Source organism: Chinchilla lanigera, unplaced genomic scaffold, assembly GCF_000276665.1.
Source record: "Chinchilla lanigera isolate Chin_1 unplaced genomic scaffold, ChiLan1.0 scaffold00012, whole genome shotgun sequence".
NCBI classification, from domain to species: domain Eukaryota; kingdom Metazoa; phylum Chordata; class Mammalia; order Rodentia; family Chinchillidae; genus Chinchilla; species Chinchilla lanigera.
Window position 1 is genome coordinate 12,918,400 of NW_004955413.1, and position 25,630 is coordinate 12,944,029.

General features: G+C 39.0%; 1 protein-coding gene and 1 pseudogene across 1 annotated transcript in view; both read right to left on the reverse strand.

Moving 5' to 3' along the window:
• Slc15a5 (solute carrier family 15, member 5) overlaps nucleotides 1–6,437 on the reverse strand; it is a 92,644-nt gene extending 86,207 nt beyond the window's left edge. Inside the window, exons 1-2 of the mRNA XM_005379024.1 lie at nucleotides 6,077–6,437; nucleotides 869–1,091 (exon numbers count right to left, since the gene is read on the reverse strand). Of these exons, the coding sequence (XP_005379081.1) occupies nucleotides 869–1,091; nucleotides 6,077–6,437 (584 nt within the window). The remainder of the gene's footprint in view (nucleotides 1–868; nucleotides 1,092–6,076) is intronic.
• A 9,885-nt stretch (nucleotides 6,438–16,322) lies between these two features.
• On the reverse strand, nucleotides 16,323–17,957 carry LOC102030408 (annotated as a pseudogene).
• Nucleotides 17,958–25,630: the final 7,673 nt, after the last annotated feature.

Sequence of the window (25,630 nt, forward strand, 5' to 3'; positions counted from 1 at the left end):
ACTAAATCTCATTTCTTTCTTGAATTTCTTTTTTTTTTGTTTGTTTTTTTTTCAGGTACTGGGAATCAAACTCACAACCTTGCGCTAGCCAGGCAGGCGCTGTACCGCTAAGCTAAATCCCCAGCCCCTCTTTCTTGAATTTCTTTTACTAAAAAGAAATTCATTTCTTCAAAAATATATAAACTTATAAACTGTAAGAAATCATTTGAAGAGACAAAGATTCACAAAGATAATTCTGTTTTCATGAAAAAATTTTTAGGTGTTTGAGGAAAAGTGGGTGGGAAACAGAGGTACTGGTTGATGTTCAACAAATTATAAAATACTCTTGCAAATTTCTCAGCCCTTCTTTGCACTGACTTTATAATACCTGCTAAATTATTTTACTATAATGCAGACATAACTAATAGTAATTGTTACTATTTTTGATCATCGATGTGCCAAATTCTCTGCTAGCAGTATACATTTATTGTTTCTGCTAAACCTTTCAGAAATAAACAAATATTGGAAAAGGATAGGTGACTTGTTAAGGGCATTCTGCCTGTATTAAGTACAGTTGAGATTTCCACCCAGGACCGTTTGACTCCAAAGACATTTTCTATTCAATATAATAAATCATTTTATATCTTTTTACTTGGATAAATTTATCACTGTGTCTCAGGAAGATGCTGATAAGCTGCATTGGTTTGTATCTGACCCCTCAGTTCCTATGACCATTGATTGAATCACCATCACACCACTGCAGACCCATCCCAACCAACAACAAAGACTATGACTGCTATTAAAATGAACCAGAAACCAAACAATGAGAAAAGCCAAAATGGAGAGAAGTGTCATAAATCTGTGTTCTTTCTTAATCAGCACTACCTACCAGTTAAAAAAGGACATTTGCTTCTGTGAGCCACATTCCTGGAGGCCATAAGCACCCAGTGGACAAACAATGGCTCTGATTCCTCCTGTGCCCAGGGAGATGGTCAGCAGTGCCACATGAAACAGCCTGTTCTGCTCCTCTGTTGGTAGGTTGTTTACCACATGGTAAGGGCCTAGGTAGAAATCTTCCATGGGAAAAGCAACTACGGACAATAAAGCAGTGCCTGTAGGTACGAAGAAAAGGAGAATACATCTAGCATAAACTCATGGCATCACCAACTCACATCATAAAAGTTTTTCCTTTGATAGTAGCATTATTATATTATTGTCTTATAAACGTATTTGCATTAACCATTGCAATTGTGAGAATAGCCTGAAATTTTTTTTGTTTTGTTTTGTTTTTTTGAGACAGGGTCTCACTATGCAGTTCAGGCTGGCCTTGAGCCCACTCTGTAGCCCAGGCTGGTCTTGAACTTGCAATGATCCTCCTGCCTCAGCCTCCTGAGTGCTGGGATTACAGGTGTGCGCCACCACATCCAGCCTAGCCTGATTTTTCTAAGTATGGATTTTTTTCATGATGTATCTCAATGAATTCAGAGTTCTTATGTTCCTCTTCTCTTGCCTGAAGCTTGAATTATCTTTTCTTTCAGAATGTGTAAGCAAATTATGTCCATTTGAACAAAACTGAAACAATGAAGACATGCATTGTATAAAATTCTAAGATAGGTCTATCATCCCCAAACCTACCCTGGAAGAGAAAATCACTGTCAGCATTGTTATTTGTTCTTAGTACAGTGATAGAAAACATGACGATCTCAAATATCTCAGAAGCCTGTCAAAGTTTTCAGAAAGAACAGCACGATAAAGGAAAGCACAACTTGTTTTTTCCATTTCTACTTTTCTCTCTCCTTCAGTTCCTTTCTTAGGATGGAGCCTTTCCTGTGCACACAGAAGCAAGAAGGCTGGGACAAAGGGTATGGCCTATGTTTCTCAGTGCCTACTGGAAGAAAGTACTTAAAAGTAGCAAGGGATGGATGAACATCCTTCTTACATCCACCTGCCAGAGACCCCACCAGATGATTTCCTTGTCTGACAAGAAACTAGTAATACAACCTCATGTAACTTGCCAAGTCTTTATGATTTGCAAAGCACCTTCACATACTTTATTGTTTCTGCTTGGAAGAACTTTGCAATGTCAAAGGATAGACTTTTTTTATTCTAATTTGTCCAAAAAATAAATAAACATTCAGTGAGGTTAAGTGATTTTCCCAATGTGACAGAGCACCTGAGATATAATCTCCCTCCTCTTGGCCTTTCTACCCTCCAAAGGTCAAACCATCAAAAAGTTTTGAAATAGCCTTTTCCCCAACTATTATAAAGGTAATAATACTACCAAAAATTATAAAAATATAGAAAAGCATACTAAGTAATAAAAATGCATATAATGTCATGATCCTGAAATAAACTTCACCATTAATTATACTGTTACAGATAGACTTTATTTAAATAACAGAAAGAGATTACCCTGTTAGTATTTTCAACATAACCAACTAATAAGAACAGTTTTTAATACTCCCATTCTATTCTTTTCAACATGATTTCTCATGATGATGCAGGATTCTGTTATTTGTTTTAAAGTCCCTCTTCAATTACTGTGAATGAATATTGCAAAAATATTCCAACACATTAATTTTGCCCACATGTTTGATTATTTCCTTAGCCTAAGCTCTTGTTTAGAGATATTCATAATTGTATGTCTTTTTTAGTGACTGATGAATACTCCTCAAAAATGTAGCAATTTAATCTCCTACTATCAGTGTATGAGATGGCTTTCATGATGTTATGATCAATTGTTTTTGATTTGTCAATTTGATTAGTAAAAAAAGGTCTTCTCTATGTTGGCTTTGTCTTTTAATTTATTAACTTGACATCAATATCCTTTGAAATGAATTTTTTCTTTTTTGGTCTTTTTGAGACAGGGTCTCTCTATGCAGTTCAAGCTGGCCTTGAGCTCACTTTGTAGCCAGGCTGGTCTCAAACCTCCAACCATCCTCCTGCCTCAGCTTCCCAATGACAGTTGTTTTATGGGGTTAGTCTTCTCCAATAGACTATAAGTTCCTTCTAGATAAAAATGAGGTCTAATAGTTACTCTTTTCTGCAGTAGCTTTTATAATGTGAGAAATATACATGTGCCAGCAACTGATTTACCTTGAGGACTGACCAGTAAAGGTGGAATTAACCATTTGCCCTTTACTATTCAATCCAAAAGTGTGATGTGAGGCCTGGCAAGGCAAAGAGTTATGCAAACAGAATTGTCAGAGAAATTAATTTGTGCAGCAACCATTTAAGGACACAACATTTTAGTTAGTGTGGTTCCTTTGCATAATTAAGGAAGGCACTTTGCTTCTATCTTTTGAGAAAATGTCATAACGTATTGATTTTGTTAGGTTAAAATTTTACACCTGTGGTAAAATTGATGTAATAATAAAAACACAAACCTCTGACATATAGGATAAAGTCTCTTTGTTTTGTGCTTGTGTCCTACATAATTAGCGTGCCTGTATTTGGGAGCTGTCTATAAGGTATCATGTTATGTCATATCCCACATCATGTGGTGGGACGCTGGTTCTTCTTCTCCAGGAACAATGAATCTATCACAGAAGTCGGTCATGATGGACAATTATATTAAAATGGTAAATGCGATCACATAGGTGTGATCACCATGTGGTTACACACAGGAAAGCTAGCAGCAAACACTACATGGTCTTGAAAGGATGGCAGGACTTTTTAAATCTTGGATATAGGTTGAAAAGACAAGGGAAGGTGACAATTTCAGGCAGAAAAAATATGGCATAAGATTAGAAAAGGAGGGAAGTACTGAGGAGAAGTTCATCGAGGTGGAGTTACATACTCAGAAGTCTGGAAAGGCAATATGTTATGGGTTTAAAGGTTCTTGCATACTAAATCAATAAACGAGTTTTATGTTTTAGATAACAAGGTCAATATATAGATTTCTTTTCATAGAAAGTTAATGTTGTCGGTAGAATAATGGACCACAGGCAATCTGACAGTTGTCCAACCACAGGCAGAACACAGGCAGTCTGACAGCCCAGAACATAGCTCATGGTCCAGAAGAAGAAATTTGCACTTTTGAGCTGAGTTTATAATAATTCAGATAGAAGACACAAATCAGACAGAACCTCTGAAGTTCAGTGGCAAGTTAGAATTTGATAACAGCTGTGAGCGGGATATAAAGCAGTAACTTGTATTACTGAAATGAATGGGTATAAAGTTGACTTCAGTTTTTGTTTTGCCAAGTTCCAAAGTTAAGATTTCTGCCCTGGTCTGGTGATCCAACCTGGAATGTAGATTGATAGGAATTATGATGTTAAATAAGAAGTTAGCTAATGTTACTGGTGTGGCCTGTTACCAAGTCAGGGAGAATAAATTATTCATGTCTTTGCTCAAATGCGTCCTTATCAGAAAGCATTCCCTGATAGAAAACAGCAATCTTGTCACTGTCCATTCCATTCTATTCCCTTACCTAGCTCTATTTTTCATCATAATGCTTATTACCACCTGGCATAATATCTATTTACTCATTTATTTTCTCTCTCCTGTCATCTGAAAGTCAAATTCAGCAGGAACAAACTATTGTTTCATGGGTTGCATACCAAGACCTCAGAGCAAAGCCTGGCAGAGTGAAATCAATGAATAAAGAACAAAATAAAGCATAGTTAATGAGACATAGGGAGATAGAACTTTCTTAAAAGGGAAGGGGATCAAGAGGTGGACAAAGAGGTGGGAGAGAAGGGAAAATGGATAGAAAAGAAGGAATTAAGATGTGTTATGTGATGTACCAATTCCACACAAGGAATGTAAATATTATGCACTGCAAGCATATGCTGCTAAAAAAAGAAACACCTGCTGAATGTTGAATGAATATTTGCCATGCGACAACTCTGTTTTTCCTTAAGACAGAGTCTCACTGTGTAGTTCAGGCTGGCCTTGAACTCAATGTCTGTCCCAGACTGCCCTTAAACACTCAGCAATCCTCCTGCTTCAGACTCCTGACTGCTAGGATTAAAGGCATGCACCACCACACCCAGCTCAGCAATTCAGTTTATTTCACAAACTTAAACAGTGTGAATCATAGGCTTATCAGTTTTCTAATTTACTACTGCCTGAAATCTTGTGCTATGGAGATCACCCCACATCTGTCCACCTCTTTCTCACCTGCCTCCCTACCGGCATACACTTAAGCTCCATTTCTCACCCCAAGTGAACAGCATACTACCTTCCCAAGATCCTCTGCTCAGAACCCTAGAGGTAACTTTGGCTCTGCCATTGTATTTATGCCTTTATTTAGTTGCCAGCCTTTTATATTTTTCCATGTTCTCTCCTGAGTTGGTACTTCTTTATTACTTAGACTATCCTCCTGAGGCTTGTCTGGTCTCTATTTAGCCTCTTACAGTGGGTTTTCATTTTGTTTGTAGAAGAAAACCATTTTGTGGATGTTATTTCATCATACACCTTCAGTGACTTCTCATCTGTGATAAATAACTTGAATGTTTCAGCTTAAATTTCTAGATTATTAATTCAACTTCCTCTCTATCCCTTATCAGACTATCTTGATTTTTCCCCAACATTTTGCACAATCATTTTCCTCCCAAACTTTTCAGTTATATTTATTTTTCTCTGGGTAGAGAAGCAGTGTAGTGTCTGAATTCACTAATTTTTAAAAACATGCAATCACAGTTTAAAAATATAGAAGTCTTGTCTATATGGCACCTTAATTGCTATGTGACTAATTAGAAGACCAGGTTTTGATAAAAAATATTTCCTAGTTATTCTGCATGAACTTTAAAAACCTTTTTAGCACATTCTATCTTAATTGTGAAGCAAATGAATTTCATGTTGCACATAGAATGTGTCACAAGTTTGGTTTGGGGGAAAAACAAAAGCATAGGCATCAAGAAATAATCACTGTAAAATATAATACATGCAATGATATAGATATCAAAGCATCCTTAACAGACACATGCACACACATATTAACATCCTAGATAAAATATGGAATGAAATAATATTCTTACTGTATTTATAACATTTTATGCTAAGAACAGGAATGGGAATAACATAATCTAAAAATTCTAACAGAAATCTACTCAATTAAGTTACAAAACAATCTAGTCAGCAGGAAACTCACCTAGGAAATGTAGAAATAAACCAACACACACCAGCTTGTTTCTTCCTAGGTAGACATCAGCAAGCCATCCCACAAACACAGGGGTAAGTATTGAAGTTCCAATAAAGCACAAATTCAGAATGGCTGCTTGGTAATTACTATAGCCAAGCTTCACAGTGCAAAAGGGAATCATGTTGCAGACGACTTCAAAGAAAGTGAATCTCTCACATAGCTCCACCAGCAGCAAGCAGATCCCAGCCTGAATTTTTGTCATAGAATATGGCGGCAAAAGATAATCACTATACTTTATTGTTTTCTCCTTCTCAATACTGGGCTTCAAGGCTATGTTCTCATCAGTTATTGTAAAGTCTGTAACAGACATGACCACCTTCCTTGAATACAGCTTACATTAATAGTTTGGACTTGGTGGTTTTTTATCCCCATTCCTCTAATGACAAAATAAGTGAGACTGGTGCTTTGAATTTCACATCTCCATGCTAAAATTTCTGAAGGTTTTTTACACATTAATGTCATTCATTTGGATGGTGCAGAAGCACAGGAGAGGCATGTGTATTTGAAAATTAGGGTAGCCAAATCTGATTTGTTTGTTTAATTATTTAGAGACTAAATTAGGCTCGTCCTCTAAAATTATATTGAATTACATGAATCCAGTTCTATCTGTGTGGAAACTCACCTGCCTCACACTAATAAAGGTTTAAATACTGAGGCAGAGGAAGCAGTTTTTTCAGGAGAATTTGAGTGCTAGATCAAGAAATAATTTGAGTGTAATAATTTCTGATATTTTAATTAAACAAGCCAGAACAGTACCAGGAGATAAAGCATGAAAGAAAATCTGTTTTGAGGGGGCAGGACACCATATCATTATTACATTTCTTGTTATTTTTTTTGTTGGAATTCTGATAAGAAAGTTAATTAGATAACAAAAGTGCTAGTACATTTAGGTAGCAAGCGAGTTTACAAGAAACCAATTTAAGCACACTAATGAAAGGAGAAAGTATTATACAAAACCCCACTTCCTTTAAGTTGACCCCATGCTTGTAGACCAGCCTCTGAGAAGAAATCAGAATCAAAAGGCTCCATTTAATTTGCTTACTATTAATCAGCAGGTAGGGATACAGCAAGCAGCCTACACATATTTTGGGGAATATTGGGTCTAGAATCGCTCTGACTGTCCAGCTGGGTGACTGGATGCTGGGTTCGATTTTGCAAAGCAGGAGAGTAGCAATTACGATGAAAAAAAAAACAGTAGTGAAAGAGTACACCTTACTATTTAGGGGTTTAGCTGCAAGGAATAGAAGCATTGGGTCACAGTCATAATAATTCTTCATGACAGTAAAATGTTATTTTCATGTTGATGCCCAAACCAACAGACTGCTAAAGGGTCTAGACCCTGATTCTTATCTTTTGCCCTGAAAAACTGGAACCAAAATATTTTGTCTTGACCCCTTCTAATAGTCATTGTACCAGAAGCTATTTGCATCTGCTCAGTGTCCCTTATTCACTCTTTGGCAATGATATCCTATTTTTCCTTTATGTGGAGAGTTATATAACTAATTATGCAAAGCTAGACACTCTTGTGAGTAAAAGAAATCATGTTAATTATAGTTATTCCTGACAAATGGATATAAACTAGGTCTATCCAAAGCACACTCCAACGTTAGGTCACCCTACCTCTGAGGAATGACTCCCAGCTATTGCAAGGACATTGACATATGACCTTTGCTTTTCTCCTTTGCAGTTTTAACCATGTGTGGGATGATTCTAGAATGCACCTGTTGGAAGCTTAGTCCCTAAGGTAGCAGCACTCAGAAGGTGTGGCCCAGGCACTGCCATGGAGAGCTCAGGGCCTGTCCTCTTCTCACCATTCAGCAGTCAGGATCTGTTGGGTCTTCTGTAAAAAATTCAAATCACTGCAATCAATCTGCGCTTTGATTAATTCAGCCACAATTGATTTGTGTGGCTTTCAAAGCCCTATGTGATACTTGGCTTTTTGTGTGGCCCAGATACAAGGGGCTTCTCACCAGCTGAGGCAGGCAGTTTAGACAAAGTGCTCCTGCAGTCTCATTTCCCAAGCAGGGCAGGTATGCCTCTCCCATGGTCTGAAGAGGAGGAGAAGAAGGTTTGAATGCTTTGGCTTCTCTAAGTACTCTTGCCCGCAGAACAGGCTATACATGGTAGGAGCCTATGGCCTGGAGCAGTTGAGCCAGGGAGAGCAACAGCACTTACCTGGTTTGATACAGCTAAGTCTTAAGAGAGTCACATACTTGCAAATAAAGTTTGAGTTATCCACATCAGAGAAAACAAATATGACAAATATGACAATAGTGTAATAAAAGAACAAAATAATAAGCAAAAGCCATCCACTGAATTGGGAGCAGGCTAACTGAATGATAACCCTGCCCCTTTGCTGCTTATCACAAACTCTTTTTGTCTATGAATCCATTGTATCAACCACAAACCACAAACAGGAAAGCTCGTACCAGAAGATCACTTGTGAGTCTTAGTTTAGAAAATAACTGATAAAATCTTAAGGATGTACATGGGAGTTTTTGTTATTAATTGTTCCTGTGCTGTATTCTCCAGCTACTTTAAGCAGTGAGTCATAGAGAAATATCATGAAACCATCTCCAAATTCTATCACAAATGAGAGAGGTTAGGAGAGTTGAATTATGCAGAACAGACTTTGAGCAATAGGTGAACACATTCTTTGTCTCTTCTCTACCAATTCTCAATGCTATGCTCAGAGCTCAAAGAAACAAATGCCAACCCCATTCAAGGACAGCTCTTGGCAGGGAATATTCAGTGTCATAATCATTATCAACAAAATTAAGTCCTTGAATGAGGACTTTATGCATTCTTTAATTTTATGCAGCTTCTCCCCAACCCCGATTGCAAGCTGGTTCTATGCTCCCTGTCCGCTTTTCTGCAATGAAGTAATATTTTTCTCTCTTATAAAAGCAACGCACACAATATATATACATTGGACACAATTTGAAAAGTATCTAAAAATACAAGAAAGGACAAATAATGAAAATTTCTGAATTTGTGTTGGTACCCCAGAACATTAAAACGAATTCTGAAAGTAGTCTCATGCCTATTTTCATTAGTAGATTTTCAATGTTTAACTTGTGCAATAGTGTGTAATTATTGTATACCAGGTTTTCTTTTCTGTAGATACTGTTAACAAGCATTTCAACATGCTTTATGAACTTTTTGCAAGTGTAATTTTTATGGTTGCTTTGATAGATACAGCTGTATTGTATAAAAGTATTTCAGTCACCAATGGAGGGTGTGTACAACAGAGGTCCTCCAGGATTATATCACCTAAAGATGCCATAGCCTTGTTGATCTTGGATCTGCTAATAACCACATACGACTATGCCTCTTTTACTTGAATACTCTCCTGTCATTATTTTTTTATATCTCAGATCAATTATAAACCAATTTTTCTCTAACTTTTGACTGTGAACTCACAATTAAAAGGAAATTCATCTGTAACGTGGAAATGTGTGCACAGAAAATTTCCCCTGGGTCCCAGGTGTTATGGTTGATACATTGTGTCAACATAAGAAGTCTAGAAGCTTAACTGAGTAGCTCAGCAGTTCTACATCCTAGTGTGTAGAGGACACGCCCTTACTGCTGTAGAATGTTGTTCATTGTGTTAACTTTCTCAGTTTAGAAGTTTGTGACTCCGCAGGGGGCCAGGGTTCTCACTTTGTAAACATCCTGAGCCTGTGCAAGAGGAGCGCACGGAAATTGTGAGTGCTATACCCACCGAGGGTGGGTAGTCTACATACAATATAAGGGAGGAAAAGAGGCTTGTTTCCCCACCCCTTTTGCTCTTGCTGCTTTTGCTGTCTTCTGCCCCCTAAGGTATTGTCCCTGTGTCATGCCATCCTGCCTTGGAGCCTGCTGATTATGGACTGAAACTTCTACAAACTGTGAACCAAATAAATCCTTTCTTCCTTAATTTTGGGCTTCGGTTACTTTGTCTCAGCAACAAGAGGCAAGTAACCAAGACACCAGGTTATAACCTTAGGCTATTTTTTTTTTTTTTTCTTCCAGCAGCAACACTACTGACTAAGATTGTGGGAAAAAGCCAAGTGTGATGATGCATGCCTGGATTCTCAGCATTGAGACAGGAGGATTGTGAGTTCAAGACCAGCCTGGGGTACATCGGGAGACATTATCTAAAAAGTCAAAACAGACATGTAAGAGGGGTTTTAGGCCTTTTCATAAATAATGTCTAATTACAATACATACTTGAGGAATATTTCACTAGAATTCTTCATTAGATAAATTTACAAGTCAAACATATGTGGTAATAAATGTTGATCATATTTGTATGTATTAAGAAACATTTCTTATTTAATAGAAAAAAATAGTAAGAGGCACATTGGATGAGCTAATGATCATCCATGTTGTTTACTTATGACCACTCAGAACATTTATGAATTGGTAAATAAGGATTGTTTGGGGAACATGGCAGCAATAAAAGCCCTATTTTCTGGAGGCTATTTTTAAATAGCAGCATTTAAAAGCCAAGATGATAATAAATTTGGAAAAGCAAAAAAAAAAAAAAAAAAATTAGTGTGTTTCTGCAACACTTTAAAATTTGTACATGTATTTTCCAAACAACTTTTCAGTGTTTCTCTAAGCATTTAATAAGCACTTTTAAGAGAAAAGTTTTGTTAAGGATAGAACTCTTTTCTAGTTCAATAATTCTCTGTAAATAGTATACATAAAGGTCAGTTGAAGACATTTGTTCTTTCAAACCTACTGATTCCATTTAATTCCATTGACAGGTTTGGTATCTGACTTGAAGACTTTGTCAAGGACATAAGGGCTGGTGTCACTATAATTTAATTATTAAAAATAGTAGTGAGATTGTCTTAATGAAATATTGTAGTGAAATATTTTGCTGCATTGTTCACAGTGTGAAGTGGAAATGTAAAGATACATTTTGGGTATTTCTTAACTAAAACATTTTCCCAGATTTTATTAAGACTAAACTTTCACATTAAATAAGGTCAATGAACTCCAACTGGATTAGTTATAAAGTTGAAACCATGCAAAACCAATTGCTGTATTGTTTATAAATGTATATGTAGATAAGCATATACATACAGTAACTATTATGTATATAACAATGTATACATATATACGCATATACATATATGTGATAAAAGTTGTAAATAGCGAAGGCAAAATTTTTTGGGGGGGTACTGGGAATAGAACTCAGGACCTTTTGCTTGCCAGGCAGGCTCTGTGCTGCTGAGCTATACACTCAGCCTTGCACAGCAAGATTAACCAAAATTCAAGATACAGTACTGGTTACCTTTGGGAACAAGGAAAGGGAACTCTAAGACTTCAAATGTATTAGTATATTCTTTTCCTCAGGTGACGTAAAAGAGAAATGTTTATTTTATTAGTATTTATATTGCATAAATACAAAACATTTTGCATGTATAGATGTCACAAAAATTGAAAATGAATTAATAACATTCATCAGTTCTTCATCTGTTACTTAGAGTAACACAGACTATTTCTGATAAAGTGCCTCCTCCACTGGACTGTGACATCTACACGTGGGGGGGGATGGTCTTGTAGGCCGCCATCTTGTGTGTATCCCATAGTCTTTCCTGGTTCCTCACCACCTCCAGTGCTCAGACAAAGTGACGAGTCACCAACCAGACTTGTTACTGTGTATCCCAACAGACAGTCTGGCCTGCTGGTCTAACCCAGAAAGTTGTGTGTGAACAAGGTGGGACATGGGGCAGAGACTAGTTGTGACCCCATTGAACCTAAAATGGCCTTCTCCACCAAAGGGACCTAAATCCGGATGGGAATGAGAGAGACTTTCAGCACCTGAGACTTCTATACCTGGAACCAATGCCTAGCTATTAGCCCCTTCGCCTCTTTTGTTTTTCTTTCTTCATCTCTTGAGTTTGGATAAAGGGGACATAGATACTCACTGCAGGTGTGCTGCAGCCCCTAGCAACAAGGACTAAAACAGCCATGCAGGGTGGCAGGATGGGGTCTGGGTAGTGGGTGAGGTCCACCCATCCAAGGCTGGGGCACTTCTCCAGGGGCCAGCATAAGTTTGAGCCTGCAGAGATTCAGGTCTGGCTGTACTTCTTGGTCACACCGAGCATATTCAGCATTTTAATCCATCACCTTTCTGCCTCACAACAGAGGCAGGGTATTTTATGCACCTTGGAGTCCTCAGGGTTTAGCACAGGGCGTGATCAAGGTATATATATCCTGCAACTCGGAGCACCAGGAACTCCCATGAACCCTTCAGTCTGACTCAGGCCTCTCCTTGTAAAGTTTGATTGGTTGGTTTCCCCTCCAGACACACTCTTGAGTTATCTGCACACCTCAACAGGGTGTCCACAGCCTTGCTGCTCTTTGTATTATGGAAGTTTGCCGGCTGACTCTCCTGGACACTTGACAGTGTTTTCACTTCCTGGAATATTCTTCCTTCTTCATTCAGGTGCTCAGTATATTTCAACATTTAAGGGATTATTAGATGCAACCTCTTACTGGGATTGAGGATTACTTCCCCTAGAAGGCCTTTCTGACTTTAATCTGTAGGGGCTCCTCTACTCCATGGATACCATATCTAGATAGACCTTCCTGCTCTTAGACCAAGATGGCTCCTTGAGCTTAGGGAGCAGACTTGATTCATGTCTCTGTGGCCATCTCTTGGCAGTTCTTGCCACATGACTGGGCTAGGACAACACTGATAGAAGGCACCATGTCTTAGGGAAGAGGCCTACTGGTACAACAGATAGACCCAGGCTGATATCTCCCCCACCTGCCACTTGAATGGTTAGCCAAGATCTTTTCTCATTGTTAGCTTACTGGAAAGGGAAATGGGCTTCTGAGTCTAGAAATAGGGTTCTAAACTCCCTGGCTGAGTTGCCACCTTGGTCATCATCCCCTCAATTCCAGAAATGGTGAGGTAGATAGGCCCCTTAAGAACTAGTTCTAGTAGTCCAGGTACCTGGGCAGGTGGAGGAAAAGGAGTTGTTACAGTGGTCCCCTCCTTCCCCTTTGAATGTCCTTTTCCCTTCCACCCCTAAAGCTCCTAGAAAATAGTCTAAAACAAGAGCTAGATATTGATGTTTCACTTGTGAGGAGCAAACCCAAGTCATTAGGAGTGAGAAAATGGAAGCAAGAAGGGGAGGAGGGAAGTTGCGCAGGGTGACACATTTCCAAGCTGAGCCCTGTTCCATGATGGACCAGAATAAGGCATAGCACATGAGAACCACCAGCTCTTGGCCGGTCCTCCCATAGGTTGCTCTGTTCTGGAGAAATGATATCTTGTGGAAAGAAATTCATGGAAGTTTAGAGAAGAAAGCAGAATTTCTCTGCCTGGCTCTTTCCTACCTCTATTTGCCAATCATCACATTTTATGTCATGAACATGAACTTCCCCACACTCTTGGGTTGCCAGTAGCCACCTGGATGCCAGATCTCATGCATGAGGTGAGACATTCCATCCAGGACTGAAAGTGATGGGAAGAGGCATAAACTGAGGGCATGGATGGTAAGTGCCAGGCAGAATCTGATATGGTACATGGGGCACAAGCAAGAGTCCAATACAACTTTTTTTTTAACATTCCAGAAGAGTAAACAAGCAGAGTGGTCAAAGACACTTCTCAAGGGTATGTGTCTACTAAATCCTAATTTCAGGATTTGAACACAATCTGGCCCTGGAAACTAAAACCATGATAAAGAAGTTAGATTTTATCTAGCAGGCAAAGGAGCACCACTAACAGGTTTCAGGCTGAGGAGTGACATGAAATAAAGTTTTCAAACAGAGCTCCTCCCTTCTGACTAACAATGGCAAAAGTAGGTAGTTTCAGGTCAGGGCATTGAAGGCAGATTCTGAGGGTTCTGAGGAATCCTTGACTGGGACCAAGTTTCATTTGGGCTTCAAAATTGCTTCCCAGTCTCCCTGTATTTGTCTAAGGCTGGATCTTCCAAAAAGAGAAGTGGTCAGAGGCAACAGAATCTGAGTAGGGAAGCCTAGATAAAGGGGAGAGGAGACTGATCTAAAGACCAGGATGAAGATGACAATCATCTGTCTACTGGGTCTGCAGATTCTGGTATCTGCTGGTGAATCCTTTGTGTTGCCTGAGATAGTCAGAGCTCATGAACTGCAGGCCACACTTCTGTGACTTGTATAACTGTGTGTGCTGACATATATCATTCAAGCCAATCACAAAAAAGACCACGCACAGTTTTCCCACCTGCATCTGAAGGGTCTCTCACCAGGAGTGGTAGTGTGCAGCTTGTCACTGGGTCAGCTCCACAGTCCTCTGATCATCTCAGTCTGGAGCCAGTTGCACACTGGTGCTTGGTAGGGTTGGAGTGAGGGATACAGAACAACCTCAGGGCAGAGTAGAGAGGTCAGGGTAGGTGTCCTGGGACCACCATTTCTGGGATTTAATTTTTTTTAATGAAAAGGATACTCTCCGGGTAAACCTCTACTTTTCTATTATAAAGAAATTCTAAAAATTATATTGTATCTATGCTGTGGTTTTTTGGTTGAGTGTGAAGGAAAATGACTCCTAGCCGATAATGCCTGTACACCCTCACACTCATAATTCTTCTCTAAACTTGTAATTCTTCTCTAATGGTGTGTTTGCTTCTTTTTCTGAGGATAGCTGATTTTTTCTTTCATACCATATGATGATCATTATGAACTTTGTTATTGTGCTTAATTCTGCATAAAAGATCTATCTGTATAAAGGAAGTAAGATAAGAACACATTAAGACAGTTAAATTTATGTGTAACCTTGGGCAACTGTATTCCCATGTTTTGTCAAATACTCCTCATCCTAGCAATGAGGGCCTACATAGAACAAAACGTTGCCCTTTGCTGAGCAAGAGGGAATTCTCTGGCAGACTGCCTGGCAATTCATCTGCAACATCCAGCTTCTCCTGGTTTTCCAGTAGACTGCCACTCTTCCCGGAGCCTCTGGTCTGCCAGCCGGCCCAAATTGGTTCTTTTTCTGGAGAACCATGATGCATGCAGGCACCATGTATAATGCCCTCACCTTTTTTTCCCTGTTTGATCATGAAAGAAAAAGAGAGAGCATCTTAATGGTCATAGCTTCCAAATGATATGTTCAATAGATTCACCTCTCCTGAGTTCCTGGTAAATGGTAGAGATCTTCCTCAAGGGTGTTCATCAGAAATTCCCATTCACGTGCTAAGCTTAACTTGTTACATTCTCTCACACCTTTCCCCTCTGGCCCTGCTTTCTGTATGGTTTGAAACACCACCACTTAAACACTGACATTTAAAAACTCTGAGATGTCTTGCAGTCTTCCTTCATTCCTTTCTCTACCGTTTTTCTAGAAAAAAACTGAGTACTTAACATGTGCCAGGAACTATCTTAGTCTTGACATTAGACAATTACAGTCATTTAAACTTTCTAACTATTTCACAGATTCATTCTTTTTCATCATCTTCTCTACCCTGCTCTTAGATTGAGCCTTTTAACATCTCTCATTTGCATCATTGCTTCCAGTATTACTTTCTTGTATGTCAAACTTCAGTCCTTCACACATTATTTCCATCAATTTACCATAGCTGGTATACCACCTTGCCCCTTATCTCTTAAATTACTTTCCCAATATTGTTCTCCTTTTTTTTGTATTGCAGCACTTTATTTTTCTTTATACAATGACTTGTTGGGGCCTAGTGTTCTCAGAGCAGAAAACGAAATGTGTCATCTTAAAGAGGTGAGTACTGAAAACCTCACATAAATGTGCAGTTGTAAATGCAAACTCTTTCCAACTCAAGACAAGTAAGCCACCTTTGGTGTTCAGGTGGGCAAACATCAGTGTTGATGGAAACAGGGTCCTAAGGCCCAGACTTTCTCATCCTCTTAGACCAGCAAGAAGACAGAAGGGACAAATGGTTCACCAAGTCCTGCCAGAAATCCTGGAACAGTCAGCTCTGCCTCAGTACCCTGCACAGATCACCTGCAGCCACCCAGATTGCTGAGCGTGGATTTCTCCTCCACATGTGTGCTCAGCTCAGCCAGCAAGTGATGCAGCCACGTGGGCTAAGGGAATGAATCAAAGCTAGGTGCAGGGTATTGAACGCAGACCAAAGGAATAGTTACTGTGAATACAAACTCAAAATCAGCAACAGGTTCTACAATCCACTGCTGGTATCAGATACAGATTTGAAGGACAAATGTCTTTCACAGGCTTACTCCAGTTTCATGAGGCTAGTGCGAGACATGTGTGTTTGTCAGGGCAAATTATACTTCGGAATGAGCTCATGCCGCAGATGTCTGGCACCTGCTCAGTCTGTCTAGAAGTATTTCTGGTGCACAGTAGAGGGGTCTGACTCCTCATACTCCTGCTTACTACTCCACATCTGCTGCAAGGTGGACAGTGAGGCCAGGATGGAGCCAACGATCCACACGGAGTACTTGCGCTCAGGGCGGGTGATGATGATCTTGATCTCCATGGTGTTGGGCACCAGGGCTGTGATCTCCTTCTGCATCCCATATGCTATGCCTGGGTGTGTGGTGGTGCCACTAGACAGCATTGTGTGGTCCTTGTGGATGACCATGTCACACTTCACGATGGAGTTCAAGGTGGTTTCATGGATGCCGTAGGATTCCATACCAAGGAAAGAGGGCTGGAGGAATGCCTCTGGACACTGGAGGTGCTTGTTGCTGATGGTGATCACCCGGTCACTGGGCAGCTCCTAGGTCTTCTCCAGAGAGGGGAAAGACGGCTGTGGCCATCTCCTGCTCAAAGTCCAGGGTGACGTACCACAGCTTCTCCTCGTTGTCAGGAACTATCTCCTGCTCAGCCCTGATGGTAAAATCATAGCCACGCTCCCTTAGGATCTTCATGAAGTAGTCTGCCACGCCCCAGCCAGCTAGTCCAGATGCAGGATGGCGTGGGAAGGGTGCAGCCCTCGTAGACAGGCACTGTATGGGTGACCCCATCACCAGAGTCTATGACAATGCCAGTGGCATACCCAGAGGTGTACAGGGACAGTACGGCCTGGATAGCCACGTACATGGCCGGGGTCTTGAAGGTCTCAAATATGATCTGAGTCATCTTCTCTCTGTTGGCCTTGAGGTTCAAGGGGGCCTCTGCCAGCAACACAGAATTCTTCTAGGGGGCCAAATGTAGCTTGTTATAGGAGGTATGATGCCAGATCTTCTCCATGTCATCCCAGTTGGTGACAATGCTGTACTAAGGAGGATGCATCAGGGTCAGGATGCTGTTCTTGCTTTGGACCTGGTTGCTCATATAGGAGTCCTCTGGCCCACGTCCACCATCACACTAGTGCTGGGGGTGGCCAATAGTCAGGGAGAGGAGCAGCAAATGGCCGGTGCTGGCAACTGGGCTTTACCAATATTCTTAATTTAACATATTTTGCCCTTTAAAGTCAAGTTTAAAAAAGTCAATTAAATCTATTTAACAAGATAATTTTAAGTTACTACCATGAATGGAATCATTAGCCATACCTGGAGGATAAAGCAAATAAATAATATGAATTTAAAATCACATCTATCATTAAGTGCTGTGTGGGAGAGGGTATCAGGCTCTACGTATGAATTCATTTACCTTAGCAACCACTTTCTGAGGAAGATGTTGTTTTCACATTATAGAAACTGAGGCAAGGATAAATAAGTACATAACCTGTTTAAGATCGTTAATAAGTAGTAGAGCAGAGACTTAAATTGAAGTGGGAGAACGCCAGTGCCTACACTGAACAGATGCTTTTTCCTTTATATAATAAAAGTGATTGAGAGATAATGCATAAACAACCGGTTTCACTGCAGGAGTCCACATTACCAAATACCCAGACCACATGTCACTTAAAATCATTTCGATTTCCAAGATACTGGGAAACATGCTTTCATTCAATCCTCCCTAAACCTCCAGAGTTTTTTTTTTTATTTTAATCTGAATTTGTTTACTTTGTTCTTCTGCTTAAAGTCTATGAACAGTTCCTTTAGACTACAGAATCTAGTTACATTTTCTTGTGCTGGCACATAAGGCCCCCTCTGATGAAATTCCTGCATGCTTTTTAAACATACAATTTCTTCAGTTTGGGGCGCTGTTTTTCATTTATCTTGGAAACCTCTCTTCATCCCCTGAACCTCAGCATCAGTATATCCTCAAGAAGTATTCTCAGAGCTGTATCTTCTCTGCTCTTAAGACAATGTGTGCATCTTTTTCTGTTAATACATGTTACATTAATTAATTAATGTGCCTATTTTCCTTGCTAACTATGCATCCTTTGTAAGTAGGGGCAATTACACGTGTATCTCTATTTGCGCTCTATCTAGCACAGAACTTTGTGTGTACTAGTTATCTCAGTGCGTGTCTAATGGGTTTTAGTGACAGTGCCGTGGGACATATCCAGACATTTCCAAATTGAAAGTAAAACTGATGGGTGTTAAAACTCTGTTTTAAAATAATTATTTTCTTAGAATACGGAGCTAAAGAAATCATATTACAAAAAAGCACGCATAACTAAATCCTGGAAGCAGCCCATATGTACATCAACAAATGAATGAAGAAAATGTGGTATCCGTACGTTGGGGAATGCTACTTGGCTGTAAAGAAGAATAAATTCTAGACATCTGTAGGAAAATGAATACATGTAGAAAATATATGTGAAATGAGGTAAATCAGCCACATGAACTTGAATACTGTATGGTGCCTCTGATTTGAGTAAGACAAAGTACAAATAAGGAGCAAAATAAAGGGTGGATAAAAGGACACAGAGAGATAGGTCTTTTGCAAATGGGGAGGGGTCCGGGAGATTGATGGAGAGGGTGAGGAGGAAGTGAAGAGATTTAAGATGTGTCATGTACAGACACCAAAGACATACAATGAGCAAACATTATCATAAACGTCAACTACTGCTACTACTACTCCTCCTCCTCCTCCTCAAAATGGGGATGGGGGATTTAGACAGAGAGGGAGGGCAATGGGTGGGGAAGGGAAGCAGATTCAAAGAGAGATGTGTTTCATAGCTATACCTACTCCCACAGTAGCTATACCTACTCCTTGGTATGGAATCCTACGGCATGACAGTAAACCTCATGTACTATAAACATGTACTAACAAAATAAAATTTTTTAAAAAAACATGTTTTGAAACACTGATGTCTCCCTTAAAGGAAGACTTCTTACCACATGGGAAGGCAGCCTTGGTGGTGGTGGAGAGAGTTAGAACTGGTGGCATCTGAGTTTAAGTTTATCATTTTAGACCAACTGTCCTTTAATGTCAAACTTATACAGCTTTGGATTCAGAGGAGGGCTTTTGGATCATGCCTTTTATTTATGTTTTTTAAATTGTATTTTAAAGAGAATAGTGAAAAAAATAGCAAAATATCAACATTACAGACCTAAACAAAACAAAGGAAGCACATTAAAAGTGATACAGGGTTTCAAAACAAAATGATAGCAATTAAAGATAGTTGTTACATTACATATTGTTATCTTCAACTACATTACTCATATTACCAGATATAAGAATGCAAGATTGATCAAACCATTAGAGACGATAAAAAATAATAATTAAGGAAACATTAGAAATGATACAGAGCTTCACTAGATAAGATGGTAGGAGTTCACCAATGGTTGTTATATTGCACATTGTCTTCAAATCAGTTGCTCAGATTACCAGATATTTAACTGAAGATATGAATGCTAGTCTAACTAATTAATAGCTTGTCCTGCAATAAAATTCATGCCCCTTTATTGCCAGTCTAATTTTAATTCTACAATATTTGCAGTTGGGTAAAACATCCCTATCTTAGAGCTTTTTTTTAAAAAAAATTTTTTTTTGCAATACTGTTCAGGGGCTTGAACCCAGAGCCTTGTACATGCTAAGGAAGTGTTCCATCCCTGAACTACACCCCCAGCCCTAATTTGAGTATCTTGAACAGGAGAAATGTAGCTACACCAATACAGGTTATGCCTGATCAAATGTATAATTTTGTAGAAATGTTTTGAGGCCCTATCCTTTTACTACTTACACAACTTTGTACAATAAATTTCTTAGGACATCAGTTTCTTTTGCAATGACTGAGGGTTTGGATTAGATCACTTTTAACACCCCTTCTAGTTCTCTAATTTTCCTTGCTAAACACTTAAGAAATTTTCAAGATGTATATTTTTTCCACAGTTGTAATAGAATGCCTCTTGTCAATTTTACTTTCCATATACGTAAACTATGCACAGGGCTTAAGTAAGATTTAACTGTTTGAAAAGATGCAGTTATTGTCATTCTGGCTAGATTTCTATCTTTGTATTTCTATCCTTGACCTTGAGAGGCAGGGATGGTGGAAAGTAAAGGGAAAGCTATTGCAATAGGCTCTCACCCTGGACCCCTGAGTTAAAAACCATCCCATGCTTTTCAAATTTTATACATGAGAGAAAATAGAACATTTAAAAATATATAGTTATAAATAGCTTTCTGATTCTGATTTCATTGTTTCTTCAAACTCCACAAATTTTATCCTAGGAACTTTGTTCAAAGTCATGTAATTACCTAAGCTAAGCAGTTTCGCATACCGCAAGGCTCCTGCATTATTGCACCTGAACGACGGCTTGATGATTCAGTAGTAACTGAACAGCAATTATTTTTCATGACACATGTACATTTTTATATCAGATTGTTGGCAGAGAGTCTTTATAATGATGTTTTCACTAATGAGGAAATTAGAAAAAGTTATCTCAGAGTGAGATATCTATTTCTAACTCTTTTCCTAGCTCTTGACATAGATTTCAGAAAAAAAATGTTATATCGTAAAACTGCATATACAAAAAGAGACAATGTTAACTCTAAGTCTAGGGAACCCAAAGGAGGTGAACTACTTAATAAGACTAATAAGGTCATATTTACCCCATCCATATGATAGACCCTGATAGTAAGTTTACCTATACATTTATTTGTATAATAGACTGTAGAATTCTAAGAGGGCAAAGACCAAGGCTTGTACCACTTTTAATCTTTTTTAAAGTGCTCTGCCCTAAATAAGTACTCAAATGATTGACAGACTTTTGCAGTAGTTTTCAAAAGATGAGAGAGTAGAGGGCTGGCAAGATTATCCAGTGCATTCAAGCACCAATCACTCAATCTACATTAGTTAGAACCAATGAAAATCTAATATTTATTGAGCACCTGCTGTATATCAGGCATTCCACACATGGTTTGCTTTCAAAAGTGAATAAGGCCCAATCTTTTGTTTTCAGTTTTCTCCAATAAGTATAGTATACGTTTTAGAAGTGCCATATGTATACAAAATAGCTAAGATAAAATTCATTCAAAAGATATTAATACCTATTGTGTGCTAGAACACTATGCTAAGTAGGGAAGACCTAAAGAAAAAGACACAGATTTGGCCTTTAAGGAATTCATAGGTGAGGATAAAGATAGAAATAAATACATATTAATACAATTAGAAAATAGTGGCAACTGTCACAGAGGTTCATACAGGGCACTATATGGTGATGGAGGGGGTATACCTTCATAATACAGTAACCTACTTTCCAAAGGAAATAGGGTTTGGGTGTAGTCTGTATGAGGAATGAAATGTTTCCAAGGCCAAGAAGGTAGAGAACTGCATTCTGGGAAGAGGGAAAGTCAAAGGGGGGAAAGTCAAAGACACTGATACATGAAACCAAATAAAGTTTGGGGGGAAAGTCAAAGACACTGATACATGAAACCAAATAAAGTTTGGGAACTTCTGGTACTTTCTGATAGTACTAGAGCATAAGGTGAAAAGGAGGCGTGGCACGAGATGTGTAGAAGGGGCCATATTGGGGACAGCCTTGTAAGTCATCATGAGGAGTTTAAATTGTCTTCTGGACTCAGCAGAAAGTCCAGCTAAGGACTGATGGTGGCAGAACTGCAGGCTGTACAACAAAGAAGAATGTTTTCCCGGCAGCGATGGGAAGAATGGATGGCAGGTTATAGACACTGGTTATCACAGAGATGATCTTAGTGAACAGTGATGAAAGCCTGTTAGTGGGCATTATACTGGAGACAGAAAACGGTTACAGATTAGTGAGTCATCAAGGTGGGAAAACTGAGAAGAATAATCTGACTGAGATAAATATCTGTGCTAGGGAAAAAGGAAATCCTGGCTCCTAGATTTGTGGCTAGTGAAACTGAACAGTACTGTTCCAGAGGGACTGAAGGAGAGGACTGGTAGTGCGAGACAGAGAGGCAAAGGGAGAAGGAGAGGAAGAGAGAGAATGGGTTAGGTTTGGATCTGTTGCTTTTGAGAAACCATGGAATGTAAAGAAAAAGAAGCCTAGAATATTTGCAGCTGATACTGAGGAGAAAAAATTAGGTCAGATATGTAGCTTAAAAGTCATCTATTTAGCCTGGTGTGGTGGGGCACCCCTGTAATCCCAGCACTCAGGAGGCTGAGGCAGGAGGATTGTTGTGAGTTCAAGACCAGCCTGGGCTACAAAGTGAGCTCAAGGCCAGCCTGAACTGCATAGTGAGACCCTGTCCCCAAAAGACAAAACAAAACAAAACAAAACAAAACAAAACAAAACAAAAAAAGTCATCTGTTTAGTGACTGCAGGAGTCATAAAGTAGTTGAAGCTACTCAACTAGGGGAGGATGTTAACAGGGACCAAACAAAGCATCTTAGAAATTTTCAATATTTAGGGTGAAAAGAGTCATTTACGTGGAAATGCAGGAGAAAAATGAGAAAGATAGAGTGGGATTCCCTGGTGGATTTAGGAAGAACTGATAATAAAAAAGTCATGATGATAAGAGATAAATGTAACCACTGATACTTTTGATGGGGCATCAATTTCATGGGTACATTGGAGTGCTCTCTTGAAGGTGTTTCCAAAATGTTCAGCAAGAGGAAGGGATGAACTCCTCTGGGATAAGCAGACTGTGGGGTGATATTTGAGCTGGGCATGAAAAAAATGGTCGTCTGTCACACAGAAAAGGTAAATATGTGAATTACACCGAGAAAAAAAGCACCGACCAAACTCAGAGGCCCGATAACCACGGGGTTGTAATGTGTTTGGGAATAGCCTGTCTCCCTTCTCCTCCACACCCCAGTATGAAGCCATCGACCACAGTGACGCAGAAGCGGTGGGGAATGAAGCTTCAGAAATAGTTGGCAGAGGTCAGACTCCTGGAGACAGACAGCTAAGTAAGAGTAAGAGAAAGTCTGGGCATAAACGAATACTGGAAATGAACGGAAGGAAATAAACTCAATACACACATCATATGTGTTGTTATCTATATGTGTTAATTGATTGGAATGGGTTAAGAATATTGGGTGCAGAGGGATGGTGACTTCATTTTCCTAGTATCCCATCCCCTTCTCCACAGTTGGGTGAGTGATATTTACCTGGGATAGAGAATTTACAAAAAAAAAAAAAAAAAAAAAAAAGGAAGATAGGGTTGGATATTAGGTTTAAATTTGGATTCACTGGTCAAAGTTCAGATAGTGATAGAAATATCTGGGGCATAGGAATATGAACAATTGTGATGTTTTGGGAGGAATCATTAGTGTGCAGATAACCATTGCCCCCAGTGGTATAGATGAGGTCATTTAGTAAAGGTATCTTAGTTATTTTCTCATTGCTGGGACAAGTTAAAGGGAGGAAAATTTACATTATTTCACAGTTTATAGAGGTTTTCAGTTCATAGTTAGCTGGTTGGAAAGCAGGGAATTGTGACAGAGCAACAGTTTATGGTGTGTCAGGCACAAGGCAGAAAGCAGATAGTCTTCTCTTTCCTTTTTATCCCATGTAGGCTACAAGCCTATTTGTTGGTGCCACCCACACCAGGCTTTCCCATCATCCACACCCAGAAGTACGCTAAATCAATCAGTGGACTGATCCAGTTATCACACTCACAATCCAACAACACACACCCAGGATCCAGCCACCTCCCTAAGCCCCACCTATGAGTGTAGGAAGCTTTGAGGGGACATTTAGCTGTAAACCTTAACAAGGGTATAGTAAGAAAAGAAGAGCACCAGGAGTATACCTTCTGGGAGGCCAAAGATTCTAAATTAGATAACATGTATAGTATCTGTTTTTTTATTAGTCACCCTTTCAGATTCTGATGACCCTGTGGCCAGGATATGCATACAAATCAGAAGGAGAATGCAAAATTGAAGCTATTTTACATCACTCTGTATAGTCATACCTCTTTTAAGAAAGAACTTCTGCAACTTTTAAAAGAGAAAGAAAGATTTAGATTTTTAAATTATTTATTGACTGTATTTTGATTTTTCTTACATAAAAACCACAGTGATGATCAGTACTGACTTATATCACCTCGTCATCTAGTTTCTAGGGACATCCCTTTTTTCCTCCTGTCCCCTTTCCATTCCCCTCCCCTCTTCTTCCTCTCCCCCACCCGTTCCACTCCCTCCTCCTCCTCCTCCTTCTTCTTTTCTCTCTCTCTCTCTTTCTCTCTCAGCTTGTATATTTATAATACAAGTTTGTTTTTTAAAATCCACTTTGAGCCTCACTTTGGCCTCCTCTTCTGAGAGAAATCAATGGCTGTTTCCTGAATCTCTCTCTGCTGTCCGGACAGTCGCCATTTCACACCCAGAGAACATAGAGCATTTAGTTGTTGCATTCCCTTATATTTGCAATTCATTTTCTGTGTCAATTCGTGTGGTTGATATTATAAAAATCATTTTAAACCTAGTTTAACTTTTCTTTTTTAACGTTTGGCTTATTCATAATTTTATGAGCTATAAATTTTATTGCACTGTGAATTGCCTTTCCCATCTGCAGATAACGCTGAGGAAGTCCTTGGAGGAATTGCTTAGGATGTGGTAAAGAATGAAAAGGAAGGATGTATGTTGTGACTGGGTACATGGTAAGCCCAAATGTACCCTTGAGTAGAAAGTGACCGCGAGAAAAGTATTGGGACTTTGTAAATCTGCTTTATTTGAAGGGTTCACTCCGGCTGAATAGGAAAGCTGTCTACAGCATGCAAAATGAATTTGAAACTTAACACAATTGAATGGTTTACTGAAACAATAGCGCTAATTCCTATAGTGTTCTTTTCAGCCAGAGATTTTTTTTTAATGTGAATTATCCAGATAACCTGCCAGTAGGAATTAAAATAACGAGAAAATGCAAGTATGAATCTATTTTTTGCCTGTGAAATGCTGTTGAAAAACTACAACAAATTTTGAGTTTAAGATCTTGTGGTTTGTTGATTCACTACAAATTAGTTAGTCTTGGTACAGATTAAGGCTGGGGTTATTAAGGTCACACCAAATATTTATTGGATGTTTTAATCTTCTTTAGGCTTATCTTTTATCATCAAGGCAAAGCAGAAACTAAGTGCCAGAAATATGTAGATGGAAAATTACATTGATTGGTTTCATGTTGAGTTTATTTATATTGACAAAGTTTAAATGACTCAGAGGATGGTGAAGAAAAAGTACAACAAATTTTGAGTTTAAGATCTTGTGGTTTGTTGATTCACTACAAATACAATCTTATCTAATTTCTTTCATCTTATTATTTAAATTATAT